The sequence below is a fragment of the Anomaloglossus baeobatrachus genome, chromosome 5 (genome assembly GCF_048569485.1).
Source record: "Anomaloglossus baeobatrachus isolate aAnoBae1 chromosome 5, aAnoBae1.hap1, whole genome shotgun sequence".
Taxonomy (NCBI): Eukaryota; Metazoa; Chordata; class Amphibia; order Anura; family Aromobatidae; genus Anomaloglossus; species Anomaloglossus baeobatrachus.
Window position 1 is genome coordinate 468355460 of NC_134357.1, and position 23597 is coordinate 468379056.

Sequence of the window (23597 nt, forward strand, 5' to 3'; positions counted from 1 at the left end):
GAGACAAAAAATGGAGATGTGACAACTCACTCGTTCAGCCTGCCTGACCCTGTGCACACACTGCGGATTTACCGCGGATTGTGCCGTGGATTTGCTGCAGAAAATGTGTCTAACATTGCTGCAGTCATTCCCCAGCAAATCCTATGGGTTTTAAAAAATGCTGTGCGCACACTGCGTTTTTTTATACCCGTGGATGTTCCGCTGCGGAATTAATGAGCATGTCACTGTTTTTCTGCAGGTACCTGCGGTTTTTGCCATAGATACTGGTTAAAATCTGCAGGGACCAACCTGCGGAAAATCCGCGGCAAACTGCGGTAAAACCGCATGCAGATGGTGCTGTTTTTTACCGCGGGTGCGGGAATCTTTAAGAGGAACAGGATTTCCCTTATGAAAAAGGCTCTTACTAGTGCGCACATAACCTCACTTGTGCCCCACCGCGCATCATCCTCAGAAAAGCTCCTCCAGGTTGGAAACAATGGGCGATAACTCCTGTGGCAGCCAAATAGGTTGTTACAATTTTTTCAGACACATCTGTAGCTAAGATATCAGCTGAAAAGAATATTATTTATTTTGCTCATATTCTGCAGCACTGTACAGATGTGGTCATCACTGTTCCCATTGGGGCTCACAATCTACATCCCCTATCAGTATGGTCTGTGGAATGTGGGAAGAACCCGGAAGAAATCCACGCAAATGTATCGCCCCTGAGTACATCAGGGTGCTACAGGGAACTGCATCCTTACCCAGGGCGCAGGGCCTACCCCACATGGTTCCAGGTACCTAGGAAACCGGTGTCACTCCCATCTGCACCTCAAAACCCAATCACCTCATATGAGTCACTGCCAGACACACCAAGGAGGTTGGTATGACGCCCTGGACTACTCAGGTCGTCACAGGTGTGATGACATGGACTCTCATGGGTTAAAGTTTCTTAAAATTCAGCCAGACAGGATGATAGATTGTTTAAGGACGGGGGATAAGTCCCTCATTGTTTCTACAAGACTCTTGTTGACTCATGTAATTGTGTTGGCCACTGAAAGCCAGACGTATTGTTTCTCCAGACTCTTTCAGTAACCATTGTAACGTAGTTGTGTATTGCTAATGTAATTACCTTAGTAGCCATTGTCTAGTCGGTGACTCCCAGACTACATGTATACCCTCAGTCTTTCTGTAGACCTCATTTGGATGAACATTGTCCATGCAGCTTGAGATTCATCCAATGGGAGAGGCGATCTTGTCCAAGCAATCGATGAGGACGCAGTGTATCCAAGTGGAAGGCTGTGGCTATAAAAGGGACTTCTTTAAGCCACCAGTTGTTGATGGATGCTGATGGATCCAGTCTAAGCTCGAAGGAGCTGACTAGAGGATCAGGATATCTTATGGCTTCAATCTAGGGACTCCGGTTCCGGTTGGAGACCATATCCACAGCCTAGGGATTTCGACTCCGGCTGCCAGGATTGTAACATCATACCAGGACTACCTAAGGAGGACACTCAGGTTGGGACAGTTCAGTCACCTGTTACAGACTTTGCAGACCTCAGACAGCTTCCTAAATCTGGCATTATTATCTCGGTGGGTGCCCGCCAAAAGCGGGGTGCTGCTGGATTGGAGTAAATAGCCCTGGAACCTCTGAGGCATGGACATTCTAAATCCCTGGTGAGCCAGCGGAAGGGTGAGACTCTGTTGCCTGTTACATTTGTGTGTTTTGCTGGTTATGTGTTATGTGCCGTTAATTGTTTGGGGATCCAATAAAGTCTAATTATTGTGGTTCCCTCACCCTGTGTTGTCTGAGTAGTGTTACGCCCACGGTTAAGGAGGCCAGCGTTCAGTTGGGATGAGCCCTGAGCCACGCTGTCTTTCTAAAGGCGGTGGGTTTTAGTGGACGAGAGCACCCACTGAGCCCCGTGTCTCCACAACAGGGTTCTGCACAATCTTTATCTCCCCTTGCAGATCTCGACCCCCCATGGTTCTGGGAACCCAACCTGCAGTACTGCCTCCACCAGCATTCACAAATCCTAGTGACACCCTGCAACACACCTATCAGGCACACCAGTGGGCTGCTTAAGCGAAATAGGGCTGCCCACCTAGGCGTCAGGCAGGAATGTGGGAGGTGACAGAGTAGACTAAAGCTGACCCTCGAGCTGTGAAGAGCTGGGAGTCAGAGCTCTCAGAGTAGAGAAATCCTAGGTTGCAGACAGTGGTTTGGACTTGAAAGAGTCGGACCCCCGGTCGCAGGGGATTGAGGCTAGGTACCCAGGACCGGTCTTGGTGGACGGTCAGCATCCTAGGCCTAATCACCGGTCTGGGACCGAAGGCACGACAGGGTACATGGACCCTAGGACGGGGAGAAGCTGCAGACAACCCGGCAATTAACCTGCGGAGGACAGGACCTCTATGGCCTGTTCCCACCAGCTCAAAAATCAGGGCACTAGCGCAAAGAGGGAGATAGGGCTTTCCAAACAAGCAGCTCACAAAAATCCCAAGCGTGAGCTCCTGAGAGCAAGCTTCTCTACTTAGCCACTGTGTGGAGCGGGACCCGGAAAGCTCCAGGCTGACGGGCCACAAGAGAACATCTAAATTTTTGGTGCCAGGAGAGAGGCCACACACCACTAAGCAGTCCTGCAGGGGATGGAACCCGGACAAGTTCCCCCCCAGGAGACAGCGGCAGTCAGAGACTTGGTTCACCCGGTTGTCAGCGTATGCTTATTTGCTGAGTGAGTACCAATTGATCCCTGCAACCAGCGACCCTGCACCCCGCACCACCATTCTGAGTCCCGGGGACATCCCCTACCCGTGGAGGGCCACAACATCTAGCTGCCCCCTTCCATCACCCCGGGTACTCCCAACGGCAGCGGCGGTATTCCCAGTTACCGTACACCACGGGTGGCGTCACGAACTATACACATCTCCCCTGTAAATAACCCCCTTCTTCATTTTGGAGAGTGTCCCCTAGCCCCCGGGTCCGGAGACCCTTGAGCAATCACCCCCGGGTCCGAGCGGTTCGACCACTGCAAGGGCGGCACATTGGACTAGCTGGAAAATGGGCCAGCCACTTGGGAACTGGGCAGACTGAAAGGGGGGAGAGTGGAGAAGTGAGCTCCAGAGAGTGAGGAGCTGGGAGAGTTAGCTCCTAGGGAGCTAAGGAAGACTGATTGGGTCGCAAGCAGTGATTCGGGTCCAGAGGAGTCGGGGACCGGTTGCAGGGACGTTGGACAGGGGTGTGACGGACGTAGTCTTGGAAGGACTGTTGGCACCAGAAGGGCCCAACAGAACTGACCGGTACTGAGCACGACGGGGTACAGGACCCTAGGTCAGGAGACGATTCAACGTCCTGACAATTCACTTGAAAGGGAGAGGATCTTCAAGGACTTCCCTAAACATTCAGAGATTGAGGGCATCAGCACAATGAGGGGGACAGGGTTTTTCCAGACACAGCAACCCACTGAGGTCCCAAGTGCCAGCCCTTAAGAGCACGGCTACACTACACATAGTGAGCAGGGCCCCCAACAGCTTCAAGCCATGGGGACCACCTACGGACAACAAATTGTGCACGGAGGAAGGTTTCAAACCACTAAGTGACACCGGTGGGACCGGGTACTTGGACGGGCTCCCGGCAGCGGCAGCTGTACGCAGAGACTTTGGTTTACCTACAGTGTGTGTGTGACGCCCCTGACCTGGTCAGGCACCACTGAGTACTGCACCCATGCCGGGACAGTGCTTCCAGGTAATTCCAAAGGCCAGAATGAGGTGTGCACGCACAGACACATAGCAACCAGGTCTCCCACACCATTAGATAGGACCCTGTCAAGGGGTAGAGGGGAGGGGCTGGAAGTTAGGCTGCAGAGGCTGTAAGGAAAACAGGAGCTGGAGGTAGCCGAGTCTGAAGTGCAGACGCAGGAGAGTGAACACACTAGTCAGACCCTGCACGTGTAGTGGCTGCTGGCGGGGGAGTACATTGCCACACAGTCAGCCTGAAAGACTCCTGTAGAAGAGAAAGGACAGGCAGTTGAGTACGGGGACTCCTGGTAATGAAGCACGCATGGGGAACAGGTCCCTAGAGCCAGACATCCATTTAGTGGTCTGCTAAATCCTGCAGGTGGTGGGACTAGAGGTTCCACACCACCCAACACAGAGTCCGAGCATCAGCAGCAACGAGAGGGGGCTCATAAGGAGGATCGAGCCAGCGGCTATCCACCTTGGTCCACGCTGCCAGCAAACAGGCCAGAAAGGGGAGAAAAGGCAGATGCGACTTCCCTGGATGAATCCCACGGTACTTTAAGTCAGGGGTTGTCCGAAACAAGAAGTGCTAGGAAGGCGAGTCAGCAGTCACCCCTATACCAGCCTGAAGGATACCTGGTTCTCTCTGGTCTATCTCAGTATCGCCTGGGTTATCTCACAAAACCAGCTGAACGTGAGTAAACAAGTTGAAAGACATTTCTGGACTGAGACTGAGTTCTTTTGCGACCTGTTGTTCCCCACACATACACCCGAGCCCCTGGTGCCAGCCTCACTCTCGGGAGGCCACACCATCTAACTGCAGATACCATCAGCCCCAGACACTCGTTAAACTGCAGTGGCGGTCACCCCTCACCCTGACCGCAAACCGAGAGTGGCGTCATGACTCCTATAAAAGTGAACCTGACATACCTGTTGCCAGAAGGGTCCCTACAGAGAAGTCCCCGCAGTGTCTCGGAGGCGACCGCTGCAGCACTGTGGTGGGCGACTCATGTGCGTGACTCCTTTCTCCACCTCATCCAACACCATGACTACCCGCTGTGAGTACCCTGGTCCCTGCACCCTGTCCTCCCAAATCTACCAACCCCTTGAGCCCGGGGCCTTCCCTACTTGCGGACGGACTGACACCTTGCTGCTTCAAACCATCCGCCCCAGTCCTCCCTCCAGCAGCGGCGGTGCTCCCATTACCGCAACCCACAGGTGGCGTCACAAAGTTTTCCCCTGTAAATAACCCCTTTCACTGATCAGAGTGTCCACCAAGCTGGATCCGGACCCCTTGAGCCACGACGATCCTGGAGCCGAGCAACCCGAATAACACCGGGGCGGTACACCTTGAATCTTACCTGGCGTCATGAACAGGATAAGGGCTGGACCCATTAACCCGGGTGATGTGCACCTTACAGAACTGTTCAAAACTGAATATTTAACATGTTATCTTTTACTTTCCGGTTAAATAAAACTCAGTGTGCGTTGTAGCTTGTGGAGGAGCTACGTTTAACTAAGGGGGAATGTAGCGCCCCTGAGTGCATCAGGGTGCTACAGGGACCTGCATCCTTACCCAGTGTGCAGGGCCTACCCCCCCATGGTTCTCCCATCTGCACCATAAAACCCAATCACCTCACATCAGTCACTGCCAGACACACCAGGGGGGTTGGACTAGCTGGAAAATGGGCCAGTCACTTGGGAACTGGGCAGACTGAAAAGGGGGAGAGTGGAGAAGTGAGATCCAGAGAGTGAGGAGCTAGGAGAGTTAGCTCCTGGGGAGCTAAGGAAAACCGATTGGGTCGCAAGCAGTGATTTGGGTCCAGCGGAGTCGGGGACCAGTTGCAGGGACTTGGACAGGGGTGTGACGGACGTAGTCTTGGAGGGACTGTCGGCACCAGACGGGCCCAACAGAACTAACCGGTACCGAGCACGACAGGGTACAGGACCCTAGGTCAGGAGCCAATTCAGCATCCTGACAATTCACCTGAAAGTGAGAAGATCTTCAAGGACTTCCCTAAATACTCAGAGATTGAGAGCATCAGCACAACGAGAGGGACAGGATTTTTCCAAACACAGCAACCCACTCAGGTCCCAAGTGCCAGCCCTTAAGAGCACGGCTACACTACACATAGTGAGCAGGGACCCCAACAGCTTTAAGCCATGGGGACCACCTATGGACAGCAAATTGTGCACGGAGGCAGGCTCCGAATCACCAACTGACACCGGTCCCACCGGGTACCTGGAAGGGCTCCTGGCAGCGGCAGCTGTACGCAGAGACTTTGGTTTACCTACAGTGTGTGTGTGTCTCCTTTCTCCACGTCATCCAACATCACGACTACCCGCAGTGAGTACCCTGGTCCCTGCACCCTGTCCTCCCAAATCTACCAACCCCTTGAGCCCGGGGCCTTTCCTACCTGCTGAGGGACTGACACCTTGCTGCTTCACACCATCCGCCTCGGTCTTCCCTCCAGCAGCGGCGGTACTCCCATTACCGCAACCCGCAGGTGGCGTCACGAACTTATACCCCTGTAAATAACCCCTTTCACGGATCAGAGTGTCCGCCAAGCCAGGTCCGGACCCCTTGAGCCACGACGATCCCGGATCCGAGCAGCCCGATTAACACCGGGGCGGTACACAAACATATACACAGATCTAAGAACAGCTGTATAATAGCTGTCGGCCAAGCAGACATATCTCTCCTGACTCGTCCAGACACATGAATGCTCAGCTATGATGAGCGTCCATGTATTTTCAATAGAGAGAGGAGAAAGCTGCTATCAGGGACTTATCTGCTCTGAAGGAATGGTCTCTGAAATTCCAACTACCGATCCCTCTCTCTCTTCCAATAGATGACGGGAGAGTCGGAGGTCCACAGATATGTCAGATGGTCGTCGAGTTTTGTTGAAATTGTTGAGTTCAGACATTTTCACCTGAAGTGTAAATGGGCCTAAGGCCTGAAACACACTTTAAAAACACGCACGTGCCGCGAGACACGTATTTATCCTGCGTGTTGCGTGTGGTAGGTACGTGTCTCGGGTATGTGCCGTCCACGTGTGTTCTACGTGTGCTATCCGCGATAGCACACGTAGAACCGGTAATTTGCATACTCACGTGGTCCGCGCCGCTGTCCGTGGTGCTGATCTTAAGTCTCCAGCCCTGCCGTCTCCCCGCTGCTACTGCTGCCGGCCGCAGTGAAGTGAATATTAAATGAGCATAATGAGCGGCAGTCGGCAGCAAGTGGCAGCAGTGGCAGAGACAGGAGGACAGGAGAAGGTGAGTAATGTTTTGTTTTTCTTTCACTGACATGTGAGTTTTCTCCGGCGCGTGTCACACGGGACCGCATCCACACTACATCCGTGTGGTACGGGTGCGGGCCGTGTGACACCCGTGCTGCCGGAGAAAACGTGGACATGTCAGCATGTAGAAAAACGCACACACGTACAAACGCACACGGACACACGTTCCGTGTGGTTTTACGTGTGTGTGTGTGTGTGTGCCTGCTACAATAGGGTAGCATTGCTGAACGTGTCTCCGTGCCGCCGGTACGTGCAAAAAATGGCAAACACGTACCGGCGGCACGGATGTCTGTTGCAGGCCTTAAAGGGGTTTTCTAATTTCGGAAAACCCCTATCTCCCAGCTGCAGTTTATTGGAAAAAAAACCTGTACTCCTCCACCCTCCCCTGGTCTACAAGTGAGTCTCTGCCACTTGTGTCAGTTATTGATTGCAGCGCTGTCCATGTACAGACAGCACTGCAGCCAATCAGTAAGCTCATTGGCTCAGGATATAAACACTTGCAGAGCCCCTGAGCCAGAAGCATAACGATAGCGTTCACAGAGGGTGCGAGCAGGCCCGTGCTGGAGGGGGGCCGCCGACGCCAGCGCCTATATCAGCTGCATTTGCTGACCTGGAGGATTATCTATAATTCGAGCTGTACAAATCGATTAGCTGTTCTCTACGTATAATGAATGTGGTAATATCGCTCTGCTGACCACTTGTAACTTCCACCAACTATGGGAAATGGATCGTACCTCAGCGACTAACGAGCCGCGAAAATACAATAAAAAAAGGCAAAAAAGTTTGTAACTGTGATTTCTTTTTTTTTTTTCCAAATCTTTAATTTCCAAAATGTTATTGCTTTTTGTGACGGTAAAAAACAAAGAATAAACTTTTTGGAATGAATAAAGGAAAATTTACAATGAAAGCTGAAATGGATAAAAACATTATGATCAGGGGCCGGGGGGGGGGGGGGGGGCAGTTTTGGCCCCTGAGCAGGTAGGCAAGGGTTAATCTACTTAGATTCCTGTACTTGGGAGGAGAGAAGGGAAAAGTTCTTTTTTTTTCTGTGCCACGTCCTCCTCACTTCCTGCAGCCGGTTCCCCTCCTCCTGCCCTGTCCTGCTCTCCTTGTTTCTGTAAGTAGTGCTCACCTGTGTTTACTCCATTACCTCTGCCTATCATCCTGCACAATGCATCACACATCTGTGGCCATAGCTGGGACATCCTCCCTGAGCTGACTACTTGGTACATAATAACAGTCTCTGACTGTAACCATGTCTGTTCCCATTCACTGACAACCAGCATAGGTCTTAACTAGGGTGCATTGAGATATTAGAAAGTTGCAGGACTATTCAGTTATACTTACCTGGGACTGATGGACCTGCATTACACATCCTTCCATTCTCCAGGTGGAGCATATTCAGCTGTATATGCTGAGCCCGGTGTCCGTATTGTGACTGTGTCCTACTTTAGGCACCTCACCCTGTAGACGCCAGGACACTTGCCCTGGCACTTTGAATCTGGTGGGTTCTGTAGTCTCACTGGAGCCTTTTGCGGTTGCTGCTTGCTGTATCTGGTGGGTTCTGTGCCCTCACTGGAGCCATCCTCTGTGGCTGCTACTTTTTGGCCAGGCGCTTGCTGTATCTGTTGGGTTTTGTGCCCCCTTTGGAGCCTTCCTCTGTCGTTGCTACGTGTTCACTGTCCCTTTTTGTTATGTTTTTTTTTTGTTTGTTTTTTTTCACAGCTCTACCTACAATGTGACTGAGAACACAGTCGGTGACCGTCAATTCATCATGGGTACGTCACACATTGAATTCCTAATTTTCCTGGTAAATCTCTTACGCTGGTTTTAGATGAACAGATGATTGTAAAGCTTTGAATGGTTATGACTAGAGATGGGCAAATAAATTTGTATGACTAGTCCAGGGGCTTCAGCAGTAATTGGTAGCCATCAGACATGAGTCCTGAAAACTACCTCCTACATGCCGGGGACTCCCGGTACCTCTTCTGTTCTGATTTGAAGCTTGGCACGAGTTCACATAACTGCATGATGCCAGCAGGTAGGAGACAGTTTGCATGTGTTTGGTGACCATGGACTGCTGTTGTGGTCACTGAACCAGGGTCCTGCAAAACAACTTGATTGTTTCTAGTTGTGTGACCCATCAGGCACGATTATTGTGTAGGTTAAACGATTCGACGTTCTGGCCAAAATATGTGTTTCATTATCCGTGTAAGGATCATAATATATGAACTGGTCTAGGAGAACTATCTCTTACCTGATGGCGTCTGCAGCTCTTCTTTTGATTAGCTGACCTTGAACGACATCACATGTGCATCACGCTGTCAAGATGGCGTTCCACCACTCTGGCTAATCAAAAGAAGACCCATGGATGCCAAGAGTTAGGAAATGGTTCTCGGGACTCACGTCCAATGGCCACAGGTTACTAACCTACCTGCTGAACTGGGTCTTGTGATTTAGTTTGTATCAACTCTAGTCAGGAGAGAAAAGGACCTGGCATCTCCAATCCTGAGCCGATATGTCTCTATCAGACATGTCTGGCACCGGCTGTCTCGTAGAGAACACTGTTGTCGGCAGTACAAGCACTCCTGAGTCGGGCGAGATAGCTGCATGTTGTCGCAGTTTTCAGCTTCTGTGTGTGACCTCACTTTACGCCTCTGACCTCACAGCTAATTTTTCCTGGTTCTTTTCTAGGTATCCCAGCAGTTGATCTCATCTTGGCAGCTACGGTGTCGCTATTGGGTGGCCTGATCTTTGGATATGAGTTAACTATTATCTCTGGGGCTCTTCTACATCTTAAGAATGATTTTTTTCTCACCTGTTTCCAGCAGGAGGTCCTGGTCAGTGCAGTACTGGTGGGAGCCCTGGCAGCTTCCCTGGTGGGTGGCTTCCTGATTGATCGATCTGGCCGCCGGACTTCTATAATGGCCAGCAATGTGGTGGTACTAAGCGGCAGCATCATTCTAATCTTGTCTGGATCTTTCTTGTGGTTGGTCATTGGCCGTTTCACTATCGGGTTGGGCATCTCCATCTCTTCTATGGCTTGCTGCATCTACGTGTCTGAGATTGTCCAGCCTCACCAGCGAGGCATGCTGGTATCTCTCTATGAGACTGGCATCACTGTAGGCATTCTACTCTCCTATGGGATAAACTACTTTTTGTCTAGCTGGAAATACATGTTCGGTTTGGCGATTTCTCCTGCTTTATTGCAGTTCATCAGTATCTTGTTTCTTCCATCCAAAGCGTCTAAGGCGAATCCCTTGGACCAAGAATTCCACAATGGACTCATTCAGCTTCAGGACTTAGAGGAGGCAGAAGATCTGAAGCCATCTTCATCCAACAAAGTCTACTCTTGGTTTGACCTCTTTGGCACAAAGGATAACATGAGGACTAGGACTTTGGTAGGGGTAGGACTGGTGCTATTTTTGCAATTGACTGGCCAGCCCAATGTCCTGTACTATGCCTCCACAATTTTTCGCTCCGTTGGATTCCAGAGCAATTCTTCAGCAGTTCTTGCCTCTGTGGGACTTGGTGTAGTTAAGGTTCTTTCCACCTTGGTGGCCATGAGCTGCGCAGACAGGGCAGGGAGGAGAGTTTTACTTCTCATTGGTTGCATTATTATGACTATCGCCATCACCGGAATAGGATGTGCCAGTTTTATGATCCAGTTGGATTCTCACAAGAGCTGTGAGTCCTTGTCACAAGTTAATGAATCCACTCATTCATCAAACTCTACCCTGGATGCCCTCACAATGTCCTTTGATGCTCAGCTGAGTGACTCTAAGGTGTTTAACTCAGGAGTGAAGAGCGCTTACACAGCTGGGGTGATCAGTCCCAGTAGGGGGCAGGCAAAGCACACAGATCCCTCAGTCACAGCCGGCACATCGCACAGTTACGCTGTTTTGAACTGGATTACTTTGTTGAGTTTGATGGCATTTGTAAGTGCTTTTTCGTTTGGATTTGGACCAAGTAAGTGATAAGTAAATAAGTGCATAAGAGTTAAGGGGATTTATGGATTTACAGGTCTGGCACAGAAAATACAAAAACTAATGGCTATTGTCACATGTACAGGTTTTGGCATAGCAGAGTATGTTATACTTTCCTTTTTAAAAGGGTTTTCCACTAATATAATATTTTATCCGCCATGAAGCGAGTCCCCAGGTATGACGCAAGCTCATAAGCTGAGCCCGCTCCACATGAGGCAGATGCCTGCTAAATGAAATAGCTGGCATCTGTGTAGAACAGTCTCAGGTGAGCTCCATGTGCTGCTGTTAACTATTTAGATGCTGCTATCAATTTCCGACAATGGCATTTACATGGCGCTCTTCTTAGTACGCGCACACATGGACCCCCCCCAACACGATGGGGGAGGGGATTGCTGTGTTGCCCTACTGCAGGCCGCATCACTGGCTTCTTGGTACTCCTGTGATGCTTAGCCATAGACTGAGGTCAGACGAGCATATGTTAACTATTACTATATGTATGCATTTAGGGTGTGCACTAACGCACATAATGTACATTACAAATGTTTATTGTACAAAGTAATGTCAGACTTAGGCTATGTGCGCACTAGAAAAGTGATTTTTCTCAAGAAAATTTCTTGAGAAACTTCTGGAAGTTGAAGATTACCGCACCTGCGGTAAAAAAAACGCACCAAAACCGCGGGAAAAACGCATGCGTTTTTGCCGCGGTTTTTCCGCAGGTTAGTCCCTGCGTTTTTTTATGCTGAACTGCAAGAAATAATATAGATAATAGATAATCAATAGACAGATAATGGATAGAGGGAAAGATGGTTAGATGAATAGATAGATGAGAAAGACATATTATAATGTCCCACCCCTCTGCATATTCTAAGCTGGCACCCTTTAGTGACTTTCATGTGGCACTAAAGGGTGCCTAGCCTTGTATTTAGCCAAAAAATAAATAAATAATTTAAAAAAAGACGACGTGAGGTCCCCCCCATCTTTGGAAGCCAGCTAGGGTAAAGCAGACGGCTGCAGCCTGCAGACCACAGCTGGCAGCTTCACCTTGGCTGGTAATCCAAAACAGAGGGCACCCCACGCTGTTATTTTACATTAAATAATTTAAAACAAAAAACGTGGGGTCCCCCCCAAATTGGATCACCAGCCAAGGTAAAGTGGACAGCTGGGGTCTGATATTCTCAGACTAGGGAGGTCCACTGTTATTGGACACTCCCCAGCCTAAAAATAGCAGGCTGCAGCCGCCCCAGAAGTGGCGCATCCATTAGACGTGCCAATCCTGGCGCTTCGCCCCAACTCATCCCGTTGCCCTGGTGCGGTGGCAAACGGGGTAATATATGGGGTTGATGCCAGATGTGTAATGTCACCTGGCATCAAGCCCTGGGGTTAGTGATGTCACGCGTCTATCAGATACCCGACATCACCAACCCAGTCAGTTAGAAATAAGAAAAAAAAAAAACAACAAAAAAAAGTTTTATTTGAAAAAACACTCCCCACATTCCCTCTTTCACCAATTTATTGACAAGAACAATCAAATCCGGGTCCGGCGTAATGCAATAAGGGGGGGGGGGTCCCACGACGATCCATACCATAGTTACTGTCCCAGTCAATGAAGAACAGAAGGTTCCCCATTGGCTGGGAGAGTAATGCAGTGACTTGAGCTAACATCAATAGGTCAGCCCAGCTCACTGCAGGGGATGCCAAGCGCTGCCATCAAGAGGTTAGATGAGATCATTACCTGCTGTGATGATCTCCTGCAGTTCTGCCATCAGTGCTGTCACTGCCTTCTATGCCCGCCGCGTTCTCAGCAATATCGCAAGAGCCCGTGACGTCACCGCCAGTGACAGTTTCGGGCCGCGGGCATAGACGGCAGTGACAGCGGTGACGTCAGGAGATCGTCACAGCAGGTAATGATCTCATCTCACCTCCTGACAGCAGCACTAGTCATCCCCCCGCGGCTGCACGCACTGCAGGGTGACAAGCTGCTGACACTGCGGGCAGACACTGACACTGCAGGGCGGGCAGCCGCGGGGCCGGAGCAGGACACAGACTGCACGGGCACCTGGAGGTCACACGGAAGTGCTTCTGTGCGGTGTCCAGGGAGTGTGACGTCTGTGTTTACTCTGCTCCGCTTCCTCTTCTGTCATAATGACGTCACTCCCTGCAAAACCGCAGGCAGCGATGAGCATTACCGCAGGTAAATCGCGGCTATACCGGGGGTATACCGCACATCATTTGCTACCTGCGGTATTTCGCGATTGCATTACAGTGAATGGAGTGAAATACCGGGGGTATTCCGCAGGTACCTGCGGAAAAGAAGTGACATGCACATTTTCTCAAGAAAATCTTCACAAAGAATTTTCTTGAGAAAAAAACGCAGTGTGCGCACAGCTATTTTTTTTTCCTATAGGTTTTGCTGGGAAATGTCTGAAGAAAGATTACAAACATTTCTCAAGAAATTTCCGCAGCAAAACCGCGGGTAAATCCGCGGGTAAAAACGCCTAGTGCGCACATAGCCTAAATCCAATTTTCAAATACTTTTTCCCTCCTACATTTTTTAACACATCAATGTATTTTAGATCCTATAATAATAAGTTTTATTTCTAACGAGCCAACATGTTCCGCAGCGTTTTACAATTCAGAGGGGCCATGTACAGACAATATGAGACAATAGAAAATAACAAAATTAAGATACCAGGAGGAGTGAGGGCCCTGCTCGTAAGATTACACTCTATGAGGAAATAGGGGAGGCACAGAAGGTGAATGGGGGAGAAAAGCTTGTCATATATGGTCCAGCCATTGATTTAGTAGGTGATTGAAAACCAGCTGCGTGGACCGGTCACCAGCCAGAATTTATACAGGTACAGAGTGTAAAAAAAAGTACATGAAGAAGGAACCAGAAGATACAGGGGACAAGAATTGGAAGTAAAGTTTATGAACGGCAGAAAGGGACTAGATTAGATCAGGGCAGTGAGGTCATAGGCTAGTCTAAAGAAATGGCGTTTTTAGGGCCCGCTTAAAGGTGTGGATGTTGGGAATTAATCGGATTGCTCTTGGTAGTGTGTTCCAGAGCATTGGCGCAGCTCGTGAGAAATCTTGAAGATGGGAGTGGGAGGTTCGAATTGTTGAGGATGTCAGTCTTAGGTCATTAGCAGAGCGGAGGGCACGGGTGGGGTGATAGACAGAGATGAGGGAGGAGATGTAGGGTGGTGCGGAACCGTGGACAGCTTTGTGAGTGAGAGTGATAAGTTTAGATTGGATTCTGTAACGGATAGGCAACCAGTGTAATAACTGGCACAGAGCAGAGGTATCAGTGAAGCGGTTGGAGAGGAAAATTATCCTGGCTGCAGCATTTAGAATGGATTGGAGAGGGGAGAGTTTAGTAATATATACTAGTCTAAAAAAAATAAATCTGCCGCCAGCATATTTTGGATCCATATAATAAGAACAAATGCAGAAATAAATATAGCAGCATACAAAATTAAAAACTTCATTGGGACATGGACAATTTTTACAAAGCTTTATCTGTTAAATAAAGCAAAATTACTACAGTGTTTGGTCATTGAAGGGATTTTTAGTTTTTAGGAAAGTTGTGTCCCTAAGTTGTTTATTGGAAACAAACTGTGCTTTATTCACCATTCCCAGGTCCAGCACAGACTCTCATTTGCTGTTCCCAGTGTGAGGGCTTTAGCGCTGTCGACCGTAACAATTAGCTCAGTGGCTTTGCCCAAGTAGACCTCTCAGAGCACTGAGCTCGCTGTTCTGCTGCAGCGCTGTCTATGTAATGTCAGTGCTGTAGACAGTAACAGACACTTGGACAGTGCAAGTGACTTGGTGCTGGACCCAAGGAGGGTGACAAAAGCACAGTTTTCCAAAACTGGAAAACCCCTTTAAGTCAAGATAACCCATTTCAGACCAGCGATCATTGAATGCAAACAATCTTGCTTACCTCATGGATAGGTGATCAGTATCCTTAAGGTGGTGTCACACATAGCGACGACAACGACGTCGCTGCTAAGTCACCATTTTCTGTGACGTAGCAGAGACGTCCCATCGCTGTCGCTGTGTGTGACATCTAGCAACGACCTGGCCCCTGCTGTGAGGTCGCCGGTCATTGCTGAATGTTCTGCTTCATTTTTTGGACGTTGCTCTCCCACTGTGAAGCACACATCGCTGTGTGTGACAGCGAGAGAGCGACGAACTGAAGCTAGCAGGGAGCTGGCGTCTGGCAGCCTGCGGTAAGCTGTAACCACGGTAAACATCGGGTAACCAAGAAGCCCTTTCCTTGGTTACCCGATATTTACCTTAGTTACTAAAGTCCGCCGCTCTCCAGCTATGTGTGCAGGGAGCCGGCACAGGCAGCGTGAGTACACATCGGGTAATTAACCCGATGTGTACTCTGGCTAGGAGTGCAGGGAACAGGGAGCCGGCACTGGCAGCGTGAGAGCGGCGGACGCTAGTAACTAAGGTAAATATCGGGTAACCAAGAGAAGTGCTTTTCTTGGTTACCCGATATTTACCTTAGCTACGCTTCCACGCGTCGCTGCTGGCTGGGGGCTGGTCACTGGTCTCTGGTGAGATCTGCCTGTTTGACATCTCACCAGCGACCATGTAACGATGCAGCAGTGATCCTGATAAGGTCAGAACGCTGGTCGTGATCGCTGCTACGTCGCTATGTGTGACACCACCTTAAGGCTGGCCATATCCTAATAAATCCACTCACATTCACTCCACCTGTCTGCTCTGTCTTCCTCCAGTGACGTGGCTGGTCCTCACTGAGATCTATCCCACTGAAATTCGGGGTCGAGCCTTTGCCTTCTGTAACAGCTTGAACTGGGCCACCAACCTGCTCATCACCATGTCCTTCCTGGATGTCATCGGTGAGTCTCACAGACCAAAAATCCATCTGACTATTGGACAAACTATATCCTATCCGTCTCATCTGCTTCCTATTGTGTGTCTCCATTTGGACACGGCTACGGTCAGGGACTCTAATTTAGCTGGTTGTTGGAGTCTCACTAGTCTGCAATCTGCCACAATCGTCTCATCAGAGACTTGGGTTGCTGTTGTCCTGCTCCACCATGCTTTGCACTGCAGATCTGCTTGTTCAGATTGGCACAGTAGGAAAGTCAGTGTATGTAGAGATGATACATTACAGTAAGGGCACAAAATTTTGATACTCGAATGACAATATTATACGATTAAATGAATATTGACAATAGGGAGGAGCCTCCATAAAGGGAGTAGCTCGGTTCTTTATTAATGTTGCATGTCCTATGAAAGACAAAGTATTACAAAACCTATACAATTCCTCAAAAGAGTATTAAAAGGTAAACACCAAAACATTTGTCAGAAAAAAAAAATTAGAGGGGTTTTCCATTTTTAGAAAAGTGTTCCCAAAACATTGCCTGTAAAATAACCACCTATAGTTACTTAGGTTGAAAAAAGACCTGGGTCCATCTAGTTCAACCTTCCTCCACCAGTTCTACATTTTGTCATTGTCATTTCTAACCGACAATGTTATGTACTGAGGAAATCATCCAGCCCTTTTATAAAAGCTATTTTAGTGTCTGCCATTACTACCTCTTGTGGTAGGGCATTCCACAGTCTTACTGCTCTAACTGTAAAGAACCCTTTCCTATTTAGCTGCCGGAATCAAATGGTACTCTCCCTCCTCAAATCCAGTGCTGCCTGTGCTTCGCTGCTTATCTTTCAGTGTTTTGCCTGAAGAGGTGACATTTCATGGCTTAGATCAACGCTGCAGCCAATCACTGAGCTCAGCTAAAGAGAGAATGAGCTGCTGAGGTCAGTGATTGCCTGCAGCGGTTTGTGAGCTGTAGACCTGATGTCATCACTACAGCTAAAATAAAAAAAGAAAAAGAAAAGAAGGCCGAAGTATCGAGACTCTGCTTTCCCTAGACTCCAGAAGGATGATACCATCTGATTGTTACTTTACATGTTTGGGGTCCATATATCAAGTGGAAAAATCCTTTAAATACTTATTGATCTGTCATTTGGTATACAACCTCCTTTTCTTTCTAGTGTCGGTCATTGAGTAACCTTATTTGTTGTGTAATAAGTGATGCAATAAATACTCCACATCCTAATGTCAGTAAGTACTAGCCAAACAGCAGCCAGTGACTACTGAATGGTCAGGCTTCAGACAACGTTCACCCTCTTACCGGGAGTTTTACTTCATTAGGACTGACGGTAAAAAATGAGTGATAATGCAGATCACACTTCTGATAGGCGAGTGTCCCAGGAGAAGGGGGGTCTACTGACTTGTGTCCACTAATTCACAATGGCCCAAAGAGCACAATACAGAGGTGGCTATTCTGGTCTCTTGGCCTTTTCTATTGATGTCTATGGGAGTTACGGAAAGAGCAGAGTAGGCAGGGGATATAGACTGATTGTGGTGAGGCCGGTGACATTGACCCCCACGTTGTCCCATAATTCTCTAGTTCACTGTGTCCTGTTATCTTTACTCTACAGCGTCCATAGGTCTATCTTGGACCTTCCTGCTATACGGCATCATGGGAGTTGCCGCCATAATATTTATTTACATATTTATTCCGGAAACAAAAGGACGGACGTTGGAGGAGATCGATGAGCTGTTCTCCGACAGAAGGTGAAGGATGAGTATTCGCCACATGGGCGGCTAGAAAAATCTGATGTGATGGATCTCTGCCTTCAAAGGGAAGCTAGTATCAGAAAATGACCATAAATTTATATCAGATTCTTGTGTTATAAAAGAAAACATTGCCTATTATTATTTTAATCACAATCTATGCAACAAAATTAGTAATTTTGCAATTTTCCATTGGGGCTTTTTTTTTATATTCACACTTTTTGTCCTTTTCAGGAAGAGTTTTCAACAAGTTCCTTATCAGCAGAGACAGGATGACAAAGACAGGTAACATCTTTATACACAGCTTATAATATGGGATCTACCAATCACAATGGGCAATGTCACAGCTGACCCTGCCCCCCACAATGAATTTTGCACAGGTTCATTACAAGCTTCAATACAAAAGATATAGTTGGGGCCTGATTATTGTGGCTATGTACATGAGTTGATTCCTGAAACGACAGGTAGTTTGAATCTAAAAAGTCGCTGTGAAAATAGCAAGATTTTTATTTTATATACAGTACATATTGTGATCTGGAAAAAAAAAAACCCTAAAGTTTATAATAAAAAAACAAAACACAGTTATCATAAAAGCCTGACTTAAGAAATAGGTCATTGCCTTTGATTACACACAGTGTTGGACACTTTATATTTGGCACAATTACAGTGCAAGCCCCTCCCATATGACTAGTGACAAATATCTAAGTGCAAGCCCCTCCCACTGGTGACAGCTGTCAGCACAAGCCCGTCCCATAAATAAATCACATCTTGTTTGAAACTCATTAAAGTTTCTTATCTTTGGTACAGAAGGTTTCGATAGTGATTGGATTATACTACACTTCATCAGAGCACGAAATAAATCATTTGGTGAGAGTGCAAGCCTTCTTACAATTGTCACCTATCCAATTGGTGACACCCATCAGTACAAGTCCTTCCCAGTCATGATAACAGCTGTCAGTGCAAGCTCCTCCCATTGGTGACAACTGTCAGTACAAGCCCCTCCCATCTCACTGGTGACAGTTGTTGTGGCACCCCTGAACCGGTCAGGCACCACTGAGTACTGCACCCATGCTGGGACAGTACTTCCAGGTAATCCTAAGGGCCAGAATGAGGTGTGTACGCACAGACACATAGCAACCAGGTCTCCCACACCTTTAGATGGGACCCTTGGGTAGTCTCCAGAGGGGGGCTAGCTTACAATTCGTATCAATGGGTGCAGCAGAGGAGCTGAGAGCTAAAGTGCAGAGGTTGTCAGGGAAACGAGGAGAGTCAGTCTGGTAGTGGAGCGCGGCGGTCGCTAAGGGATACGCGTGCTCACACTAGTCAGACCCTGCGCGGTGTAGTGACAGTTGGCGGGGGACAACTGTCACCGAGGAGTCAGAGAAAGAGGTGCTCCTGGGGACTAGGCACGTACGGGAACAGGTCCCTAGAGCAGACTCAAGTTTAACTATCTGCTAATCCTGCCGGTGAGGGGAACTATAAGTACCTCACCAACCACACAGAGTCCGAGCCTCAGCAGCAACGCAGGGACCCATAAGGAGACAGAGCCAGAAGCCATCTCACCTGGTCCACGCTGCCGGCAAACGGGCCAAACACAGGGGAGAAAAGGCAGTAACGATTCCCTGGATAGACTCCCACAGTACTTCTGTGTTCGGATAACCCCCTGACCTGAAGTGCTAGGAAGGCGAGCTAACTGGTCACCCTCAGACTGGCCCGGAGGCACCTGGTCCTACCTGGTTACTCACAGCAACACCCGGGTCAGCTCACAACAATAACATCTGAGTGAGTAAAAACGAGTTAAAAGACTTTTGGACTCCGCTTGTATTATTCCAGGACCTGCTACCTTACACACCTGAGCCCCTGGGGCCAGCCTCACTCACGGGAGGCTACAACATCTGACTGCAGACTCAATCAGCCCCAGACGCTCATAAAATCTGCAGTGGCGGTCATCCATATCCCTGACCGCAAGCTGTGAGTGGCGTCACGACACCTATTTAAAACTGACATACCTGTTTGCCATACAGAAGAAATCCTGTGGCGTCCCTGAAGCTGGATCGGTATCCCTTGGGCGACCATCGTCAGTATAAGCCCCCACCAATCCCACTGGTGACATGTCAGTACAAGCCCCTCCCATCCCACTGGTGACAGCTGTCAGTACAAGCCCCTCCCATCCCACTGGTGACAGCTGTCAGTACAAGCCCCTCCCATCTCACTGGTGACAGCTGTCAGTACAAGCCCCTCCCATCTCACTGGTGACAGCTGTCAGTACAAGCCCCTCCCATCTCACTGGTGACAGCTGTCAGTACAAGCCCCTCCCATCGCACTGGTGACAGCTGTCAGTACAAGCCCCTCCCATCGCACTGGTGACAGCTGTCAGTACAAGCCCCTCCCATCGCACTGGTGACAGCTGTCAGTACAAGCCCCTCCCATCTCACTGGTGACAGCTGTCAGTACAAGCCCCTACTATTCCATATGAGAGAATTGTCAGCCATCATAATGTCATGAATGGCTTTTCCAGTCCCTTCTTCCATGCGGTCTAGTCTTTAGCGCTGTGGCCCCTCCTGAGAACCCCCTCGCTGAGCCATACGCTTTCTCAGAAACACAGAGATCCGTGCACTTTCTATTTCTTTTGTTTCAGTTTGATGTCATGTGTGGAAAATGTTAGAAAGAACCGCACCTAATTACAGCGGAGCCATTGATAGAGCGAGGGCGCCTGATTGCTGCACGGTCCCCGGTCTCTGGTTTTAATGCTCACAAATCCTCAGTGATTATGGCAGCCTCATGCCTCGAAGTTCACAAATCTTTTCTTCAAATCATTTTGCTTTTTTTCCATTGTCTTGGGGTCTCGGCTTTTGGGTAGAGATGGCAGCTGTGCGCCGGACCACAAAGGCCTGCAGCTCATTGGCATGGTACAGCCATGGAAAATATCTGCAGAGCAGAAGTAATGAGGCTCAGCAGTAGAAACGAGGTAGTTCAATAATCCTGTATGAATGTTGTGTATATGCAGCGTATGTGTGTTTAAAATTTTATATATATTTAAAATTTATTATATATGTATGTATGTATGTATATATATATATATATATATATATATATATATATATATATATATATATATATATATATATATATATATATATATATATTATGATATAGTGAAAAAATAGGAATGTATCCAGCAAACACTCGGGAAGAACAGATCGTAGTGTAAATTTTTGGCAAATTTATTGAAAAAAGTTAATGTACAGAGCTGGAGACAATTAATATACACAGGACATGCACCCACGTACAACGCGTTTCGGCGGTGTAAACCACCTTCCTCACTGTCCAAGCCAAAACTGTTCAGTTTTGGCTTGGACCATGAAGAAGGCGGTTTACACCACCGAAACGCATTGTCCGTAGATGTGTGTGTCCAGCGTATATTAATTGTCTCCAGCTCTGTACATTAACTTTTTTCAATAAATTTGGCAAAAATTTTTACTACCATCAGTTCTTCCCGAGTGTTTGCTGGATCCATTCCTATTTTTCCCATTGCCAAGGATATTCTCCCAGTCCAGGATTCGTGCACCATAGTGGGAAACAGGAGGACTCCTTCTGATCAGAGCTCAGACAGGTGAGCTGGTCTATATACTGTTTGTGCTATATATATATATAGCCCCCTGAGTCAGTACTTTTGCAGGATCATATTTCGCTGCAGTTACGGTCTCTACCAGCTTTGCACATCTAGAGATTTACATTTTTGCCCATTCTTTGCAAAATATTTCTAACTCAGTGAGATTGTATGGAGACGTCTGTAATCAGCAATTTTCAGGTCTTGCCACTGATTCTCAATGGGTTTAAGGTCTGGACTGTGATTGGGTCATTCACACATGAATATGCTTTGATCTGAACCATCCATTGTAGCTCTGGTTGTTTAGTGTCGTTGTCCTGTTGGAAGGTGAACCTACGCCCCAGTCTCAAGTCTTTTGTAACATTTAACAGATTTTCCTCCAGGAATGTCCTGTATTTGGCTACATCCATCTTCCTATCAACTCTGACCAGCTTCCCTGCCCCTGCTGAAAAAAAGCCTTCCTACAGCATGATGCTACCACCACCATGTGTGACTGTGGGGAATGTGTTTTTAGGGTGATGTACAGTATTAGTTTTCCATGACACAAAGCATTTTGCATTTAGCCCAAAAAAGTTTTACTTTGGACTCATGTGACCTGATCAGCTTCTTCCACTTGCTCACTGTGTCCCCTACATGGGTTTTGAAAGAAGATGCTCTTCATTCTTCCATTCTCAACCTGTTTAACGGCAGCTTCAGAGAAAATAACTTTACCCCAGTCTTCTACACTTGAGTCCCTGTACTTACTGAGGTCATTTTCTCTAATTAAGCCTCCTTAAGACTTCCTGGAAGAATGGTTGTTTGAAGAAGAAAATTTAAGTGCTACCATGAGTCCAACAGTAAAGCCTCCTGAAACCATTTGTGTTGGGGCTATTCGTCCATGGAGGGGCTCACTCACAATTTTACCTAGGAGCACTACCATGAATAAGGGATGGGATCTAAACCTCCTCAAAGAGCAACTTCTCCCAACCATCCAGGGGCAATTTAGTGATTTTTCTACCATGATGGAGACCAAGTCACAAGGCAAAAGCGATAACTAAATGACTCTATGAACAAAACATTGTTATTTTGGGTCCATGGCGAGACAACCTCCCACATCTCAATCCAATTGAGAACCTGTGGTCCATTTTAAGAAAGTGGGTGGAAAAGTCAAAAACACAGAAATTGTGATAAACTCCAAGCCCTGATTTAAAGACAAGAATGTGTCATCAGTCATGATTTAGGGCAGAAGCTGATCTCCAGCTGCTAGGGTGAAGAGCATAAGCCTTGAAAAATAAGGGACAACACTCGAAATATTGAGTGTTTACAAAAGCTTGATGGTGCCATAGAAACATTTGACTAAAAGATCTAAAAACGCTGAAGTAGCAAATTGTATGAAAACCAATTCTTGTGTCCATCTCAACTTTTGGCCCCAACTGTACATGGGGTGAAATGGCAAAAAGCAGTCACTATTGTCTCCTGCGTGATATGGTACCTTAATATCTGACTTTTATTCTTTTCCAGATTTCTTTCCAGAAGTCCGATACTGCCAGTATTAGGGAAGAGTCAGTCATCTTGTCACCGCTACAGAAAGATGGCGCAATCCAGCACATCCGACTCCAGCTCGTCCAGCGTCTTCTGATAACCTCTGGAGCTAAGACATGGGTACTGGTGCCTTATATGCCATGGAGGACACGGTGCCTTTTATAGCTACAGTCTGACTGCTGTGGGTCCTGGCGATGTCCACCAGTACGGTGTACAATACTCGATGTTCCTCCTAGACTGGAGTCCTAGCCGATAAATCATATGCTTTCTGAAATGGGCCACCTAATAGGGCACTGTTGTTACAGGTATCGTCATTGCTCGGGTTCAGCGCAGACTGTATGAATTATCCGCTCTCCAACTTCTACACATAGTGCCCCCTGGTGGTGGTCAACGACATTGTTGGATGTTTTTACTTGTAATTTTAGATAACTCTCAATAGTAAATGTGATTTTATATTTTTCATGTTGTCATTATTTCTGAAGTCATTGGATTCTCTATTTCGGTCTGCACTGGAGGAGGATGAATTTTACTTCCATCTTTTTTCCAATTGAGCAAATTAATGCCTAAATGAAATAGGCCAAATTTTAGAAATCTGACCAGTAACAACTATGGATCCCAGTGATTCTGAGGTTTTTTTTTTGGTTTTTTTTTTTACATCTTGCACTGCATGATAGTGGTAAATTTAGGACATTTTTTACATTTATTTGTGAAACACTAGTAAATTTGGTGAAAATTTTGCAAATTTAAAATTTTGAATTTTTATGCTCTTAAACCAGAGTGTTATGTCATGCAAGATATTTACTAAATACCATTTCCCACTTGTTTACTTTACTTCACATCAG

General features: G+C 47.7%; 1 protein-coding gene across 2 annotated transcripts in view; it reads left to right on the forward strand.

Annotated features, from left to right (window-relative positions):
• The window catches only part of SLC2A10 (solute carrier family 2 member 10), a 33232-nt gene extending 10036 nt beyond the window's left edge, over nucleotides 1-23196 (forward strand). The window contains exons 2-7 of one of the 2 annotated variants that reach the window (XM_075347858.1): nucleotides 8742-8794; nucleotides 9711-10985; nucleotides 15754-15876; nucleotides 17489-17624; nucleotides 17859-17909; nucleotides 22735-23196. In XM_075347858.1, coding sequence (XP_075203973.1) covers nucleotides 8791-8794; nucleotides 9711-10985; nucleotides 15754-15876; nucleotides 17489-17624; nucleotides 17859-17909; nucleotides 22735-22852 — 1707 coding nt within the window. In that variant the 5' untranslated portion in view covers nucleotides 8742-8790 and the 3' untranslated portion in view covers nucleotides 22853-23196. The remainder of the gene's footprint in view (nucleotides 1-8741; nucleotides 8795-9710; nucleotides 10986-15753; nucleotides 15877-17488; nucleotides 17625-17858; nucleotides 17910-22734) is intronic. The other variant, XM_075347859.1, reaches the window with a different exon arrangement.
• Nucleotides 23197-23597: the final 401 nt, after the last annotated feature.